Source organism: Calypte anna, chromosome 8, assembly GCF_003957555.1.
Source record: "Calypte anna isolate BGI_N300 chromosome 8, bCalAnn1_v1.p, whole genome shotgun sequence".
Classification (NCBI taxonomy): domain Eukaryota; kingdom Metazoa; phylum Chordata; class Aves; order Apodiformes; family Trochilidae; genus Calypte; species Calypte anna.
Window position 1 is genome coordinate 20,248,448 of NC_044254.1, and position 6,580 is coordinate 20,255,027.

General features: G+C 49.5%; 1 protein-coding gene across 5 annotated transcripts in view; it reads left to right on the forward strand.

Annotated features, from left to right (window-relative positions):
- PTPRF (protein tyrosine phosphatase receptor type F) overlaps positions 1-2,981 on the forward strand; it is a 381,207-nt gene extending 378,226 nt beyond the window's left edge. For 4 of the 5 annotated variants that reach the window (XM_030454976.1, XM_030454978.1, XM_030454981.1 and 1 more), the window contains 3 exons: positions 98-252; positions 689-824; positions 1,279-2,981. In XM_030454976.1, coding sequence (XP_030310836.1) covers positions 98-252; positions 689-824; positions 1,279-1,347 — 360 coding nt within the window. In that variant the 3' untranslated portion in view covers positions 1,348-2,981. The remainder of the gene's footprint in view (positions 1-97; positions 253-688; positions 825-1,278) is intronic. The other variant, XM_030454979.1, reaches the window with a different exon arrangement.
- The last annotated feature ends 3,599 nt before the right edge of the window (positions 2,982-6,580 follow it).

The following is a 6,580-nucleotide window of genomic DNA, read 5'->3' on the forward strand; positions in this document are numbered from 1 at the left end:
CTAGAGCAGGTCAGTAGCACCAGTGCTGAGGAAAGCAGGACCAGCCCTCTTGCTGTGTCCTCACACATGGTTCAGGTCTAACACATTGTCCCTGCAGGACGGCCAGTCACGGACCATCCGCCAGTTCCAGTTCACAGACTGGCCTGAGCAGGGAGTGCCAAAGACGGGAGAGGGCTTCATCGACTTCATTGGGCAGGTGCACAAGACCAAGGAGCAGTTTGGGCAGGATGGGCCCATCACAGTGCACTGCAGGTGAGTGGGCAGAGCTTTGTTTCCAACATCCTTTGGATATGCCCACTACCTCAAGCAGCTACCTTGCACTTGGTGCCCCTCCTGCACACCACTGGCAAAAGCCAGGCAGGAGTAGACAAGGAGACAGCATCCATGGGTGCCATTGGCTGGTTTTCTGCCAGGTGACTAGATTAACCCAGTGCCCTGGAGGTACTGGTTTGTCACTCCTTGGAACAGTCCTTGGACAGAACAGGGTGCCACAGCAGCCTGGCCCAGAGGCAAGGCAAAATCAATCGGCCCCATGGGGGCACCTCTGGCTGGCAATGTCCCTGTGGCCACTCCTGAATCCCCTGAGCATGTCCCCATGCTCCATGAGCTTGAACTTCTCCCAAGAGCTATACAGAACCTCACTGGGGCTGGCAGCTCTCTAACAGAACCTCTTGCTCCCTCCACGCAGTGCTGGGGTTGGACGCACAGGCGTGTTTATCACACTCAGCATCGTGCTGGAGAGGATGCGGTATGAGGGGGTGGTGGACATGTTCCAGACAGTGAAGACCTTGCGGACACAGCGGCCAGCCATGGTGCAGACAGAGGTAAGTGTAGTGTCCCTTATTCCTTGAGGTGATGGGAGATTTGTGGGAGAAGGTACAGGTCAGCATCTCTGGGCAAACCCGCTGCCCGGTCACAGAATCACAGAATCAGAGAATTGTTATTGTTGGAAAAGACCTCTGAGATCACAGAGTCCAACCTTCAACTCGAATAGCCCCACTGTACCCACTAGACCATGTGTTAAACAGCCACACCTACATATTTTTCTAATACCTCCAGCAATAGTGACTCCACCACCTCCCTGGGCAGTCTGTTCTAGTGCCTGACTACTCTCTTAGTAAAGAAATTCTTCCTAACATCTGGTCTCAGCCTCCCCTGACTTCTTCAGGACATTTCAGGACAACTTCAGGACATTTCCTCTACCTGTATCATTATTTATTTGAGAGAAAAGGCCAACATCCACCTCACTCTCACACTTTTCCCCTTGCTGCCTTGCAGGACCAGTACCAGCTGTGCTACAGAGCGGCACTGGAGTATCTCGGCAGCTTTGACCACTATGCAACGTAACTAGTGCTTTCCTCCAGTCGCGGTGGGGATGTCTAGGAGTGGAGATGGGTTCCTCTGAGCCAGAGCTGCCCATTCCTCAGTCCTTCTGTACAGGTGGAGGTGCTGCCCAGGCAGCAAACCTCCATGCCAACCAGTTCTGACCACGGCATTTAGGAATTTCGCCCCAGCGCCAAACGATGGAATCTGACTCCAAAAGCATTTCCAGTCTCTGGCTGAATTTCTGCTCATGTGCATCTCTCACCCTCTCTCACGCGACTGCATTTCACAGCGAGGCTTTAGGTGGGTGGAATGGGATCTTTTTTTTAAACATGTAAAATAGTTACTAGTGGTTTTTATAATCTCCTCTCTGTTTATTTTTTATTTTTTGCAAGTCTTAATGTTTTGCCCAGGCAAAACTGGACCCGCCAAACTTTGGGGAGTTGGGTTTGGTTTTTTTAAAATTTCCTTTTGCTTTTACATTTTTTACTGCCCTGTGTTTATTTCAGCCAAGTCACTGCTGGTTCTGCCCATTTTAGTGCAGCTTCCTTGGTAATTTGCAGCAGCTGGCTTGTGGTTCCTGCCCGGCTCCATTCCCCGTAGACTGCTTTTTAATCCTCTGTAGAATATGAAATTTCATGGAACTGAACCTAAGCTACCAATTATTTTTTTAGCCTTTCCTTCCCCTCCATTATTTCCTGAGTAGGTTTGGGTTTGGGTTTGGGTTTGGGAGGGCACGTGGGGTCGCCAGAGAAGCGGTCCCCTTTGTCAGCTGGAAACTGTTCAGTCCCATTACAATGCGTGTAAAACCAATTCAGTGACCGTGTGTATTGGCAGATCCTGATCTGACGTTGAGTTGTCATCGCCTTGTTTGTGAGAGACCCAAAACCCTTGGGTTCCGGGCTTTGGAGTCTCTTTGTGTGTGTCTCGCTGGGAAGGGGGAAGGAGAAGTAGGTGAGTCCCACAATTCCCCAGAGAGGGGGTGGGAAGAGCGAGACATGGCCTTTTTTGTTAATCCCGCGGTTCTGTGCGTGCAAGCGCTATTCTGTCACCTCTCACCAGTGAAGAGCATCAGAGAATTGACAAAGGCAAGGAGCACAAGCCCAGTTGTCCCCAGAGCAGAGCCAGGCAGGCTCCCTTTGGAAGGCAGGGTACTGCAGGGAAGGGGAGGGGAGTACACATGGCTTCAGAGGTTGGGTGTATCTATAATTTCTGCTATCCTGCAAATGTTAAAAGTTACTACAATATTGTACTTTCCGCTACTTCAGGACGTTCTAATGAACCAATGTGGCAAGACTACTGGACTTAATTTAATGGTACTATATATTAATACTCCTTATTATATCACGCTTGCACTAAAGACAGGGATTGAGCAGCCCTCTTTTGAGTGCATTGAGTTATGAATAAAGGTGGTGGAAGGGTATCTAATTGTATTATCACATGTATTCCAAATGTTAAGATTCCAGGCTACGTTGAAATCAGCAATCCAGGGTTGGTAACGTTGGAGGACACATTCATTTTTACCTTGTGGATGCATAGTGCTGTAGGGGTCACTGTTGTATACAGTCTGTTTTCTATTTGTTAATAAAAAAAAAAATCTACAGCATCATTGCATAATTCTTGATGTTAATAAATTTGAATAATCGGGTTTCATACAAGCTGGCTTTGCTGTCTGTTTCTTCAGCACTAAGCAGAGGCTGTAGAGTCCCTTGGAGATGGACATGCTCCCCAGCCTGTTTCCAGAGAAGTCTTTTCCTGTGGGTACATCCCAGCCATGAGTACCCCATGCTTCCCCCAGGGACATTATGCTAGCAGGGAGCTTGAAGACCCTCTGTGATACCCACTTTGTTATTGTGTGTGCTCATATCACCAGTCAGTGCTGTCTCCTAAAGAAAGCAGCACCTGCAGGCAGCACAGGTGTGCAAGGGAAAGGCCAGTACAAGGGGCAGAACCACATGGGCCAGCACTACGTGGCCAGTCCAGCCTTCTTGAGGAAGCCAAATCTGCCCTGGCCAGCACACTAGGTAAAAAAGCGTGGCAGACAGACTGATGAGGTTTTCCCTGACATGATTATGGGCACCTTCTTACTGACTCCTTGCTGACTTTGCTGGAGCTCAGCCAGGCCAGATGGGCAACCAAGTAGGTGCCAGATGCAAAATGGTGTTTCCCCCTCACCCAGTTGGTTCCTCCCTCAGTGCTGTGCTCCCAATGTGACCTGAGACCAGTGGCACCTTTCTCTGGCTCTGCTGTCGAGCAGCCCCACTTGAGGATGCAAATCCGAGGGCAAACCAAGCGCCTGTGCATATGCATGCACACGTGGACATGCCAGCACCTCTGGCATCGGTTTGTTTTGCATTACTACCAGGGCCCAGGATGGCAAGAGTACATGGCTGAGCAAGCATCTGCTCGTAGGCAGGTGTGTGTGGGGAAGAAGGACACCGTGGTAACCACTGTGCTTTAGGAAGCCAGCCAGCTGGGAAGTGAAGCAGGCAGCGAGCACCTGCCTGCGCTGCAGCAGGAATGCTTTGTCTGTGCCACTAAACTGGTGACAAGGCCTTCACGGCTCTGATGTGCCACTCATCGAGCACTCAGCAGGCACTGCCATGTGCACAGCACCAACCTCTGGTCCATGTGTGGCTTCCAATGCAGTGATTTGCTCTCACCAGGAACAGCAGTTGCTAGAATGCTTCCACATATGCACAAGCATGTGCACGTGTATCTTCTTTCTCTTTGTCCAAGAACATTTGGGGCTTCCCTTCTCATTTGATGTCACGTTCTTAGCGCAAACTCTTTACAGCTGGCCCAGAAAAAAATGTGAGGGTACAAACACTCCCAATCTCACAAAATAAAAGGAGAACAACAAAAAAAAGGCTGACCCTGTACAGGGGACAGGCAGGCAGGCTAACCCCACCTGCCTCTGTGCTCCAGGCAGAACCACACTGCCTCTTCCTTGTGCCTGGAACTGCTAAGCCTGCAGTGCTCAGCTTTCCCTATCCAGCAATGATTGATCCGAGGTGGTTTGGGTTTTTTTGCCCTATCTTTTTTGGTACCAGTTTAAGATTTTTGCCTCCCTCTAGTATCAGCTTGGCTTCTCAGTGCCACACCATGCTCCAGATCTGAAGGTAATGGTCCCAAGTTGGTGCCATATGGCGGCACTTGACCCCTTTTCTTTGGAGTCTCTTTGACAAACCAATGGTTTTAACACTGAGCCATGGAGCTCAGTAGTTACTGCTGGCTTTTTTAAATTTTTCCCCTAGTGAAAATTTTTCCATTCCTTAATTTGCCAAGTAGCCCTAATGCAGCCTCAGAAAAGCAGCCTTGTAAAGTGTGTGGGGTTGGCAGGTGGGACACAGCTAAATGGCAGCTAGTCAAAGGTGAATTCCTGGGCACTGGCGTGATCCTCTGCTCTTTCCATTTATGATTATATTTTTTTTTAAATCATTCAACTGATATCTGTAGCAAGAGAGCTGTGTGTCCCCTTCCTAGGCTTGATTTGCCTCCCAGTGATGCTAAACCACATGATTGCAGAATGATTTATGTTGGAAAGAACCTTGAATGATCATCTAGTCCAAATAACATCCTGACCAAGCACTTGGTCTTTGGTATTCCATTACTTTAAATTTTTGTTTTTCAAGGGCAAAATACTTGATAAGTAAGGAAAAGAAACAGCTGAATGACTCTGAGCTGATTGCACCGTAGCTTGGCAACTCCTTTCCCCACAGTCCTGGCATTTCTTGTTCATGGCAATACTGCCATTTTCCTTTGGAAAGCTTATCAGTTCAGTGACTTTTTTTTTTTTGCTTCTTCTTTTTTGGCTGGTCTGACCTGGTTCATTTTCTGAGCACAGAAAATTCTAATCCCTGCAATTAAAAGCTCATTGTTGTCCTTTTGCCAGTTTTAACAAATAACCTCTGTCCACAGTGACAATTATGTTTTATCATAATGTTCCTGCCCACACATTTCTGTTCACAGTAACGTTACCCTTTGTCATCATAAAAAGAGCTTGTCTCCTGTCTCCGCTGATATTAGAAAGCTGCCTAATGAAAGTCTTGACTAATGGACAGCAAGTGCAACTGCCAGAAAGGCCAGAAACAAAGAGGTCATCTCAAAACTTACCTGACAGTGGCCAATGTCTCTGTAGGAGGCTGTATGTTGTCCTTGCTGTGATTTTAATCCCTTCAGTGCCATGTGCCTGGCAATTACAAGTCTGAGCAGGTCACAGAGACAGCAGACCCCAGAAAAATCTGTGTTGGAATGCTGTTATGGTAGGAGGTTCAGGGCTGCCACATACCCATAGCATGACACTGAAGGAAACGCCTGTCAAGATAAACATACAGTGAAATTAAGTTTTTATTTAGGCCTGAGGGACTGACTGTGGTCTCTGAGGATGGTTAGGAGCTCATTTGGGTGGATTGTGCTTACTTTCAAGGTTGCCTATTGGCTACGACATTTAAAAAGCATTTAGCACAACATCATCTGTGAAAATTGCAGCCAGCCCCCACCAAATGGGTTTCACTATCCCTGGACAGGCTCTGTCAAGCATTCAGCTTTGTCCACACTTGAAAGCCCTTGCTGCTAAAGATGTGCTGTCAGGTCCCAATCCTCAACACAACAGCAGTGGATTATCAGTAGCATACGCCGGACACGAGGGCACTTTTCCAGGTTTGCAGCTGACCCATCCGTGCTGGCCAAACTCCCTCGTGTGGGCCTGGTGCCAGGCCAGCCTCAGGTTGCATTTGCTGCCAGAAGTTTGCCTAGTATCGAATTCTACTTTGGCTTTGCTTGCATGCAGAAATTGTAGGAGTGTAATTAGCTTGTTTAATACGTTCAGTTGGCACATGTCTATTGTCTGTCACCATGCAGCGCCCAAAAACCATTAGCTCACACAGGATTAATAACCAGCACTTCCGACTGTCTGCCTGCACAACCGGCTGCACCGGATCGGAGCTGGGCTGCGAGCGGTGCGGTGGGGCCACGGGCCCCCCGTGCGGCCTGTCCGGAGGCCAGCTTCCTCCGGCCTCTCGGAGAGGACTTCGGGCCCCTGCACCAGCACTGCACGCTTCAGCTCGCCCTGACACCAAACGGCTGCGGCGCGGCCGGGCGAGGCTCCCGTCCCTACTCTGGCGCTCCATCCCGGCCTCTCCCCTGAGGGCAGGGCCGAGAGCCCCGCGGAGCCCGGTCCCGCCCTGGGACACTGTGAGGCCGTGGAGTAGCGCTTACTTCGAGCCTGGCTTTGCCCCCATCCCTGGCGAGTGTC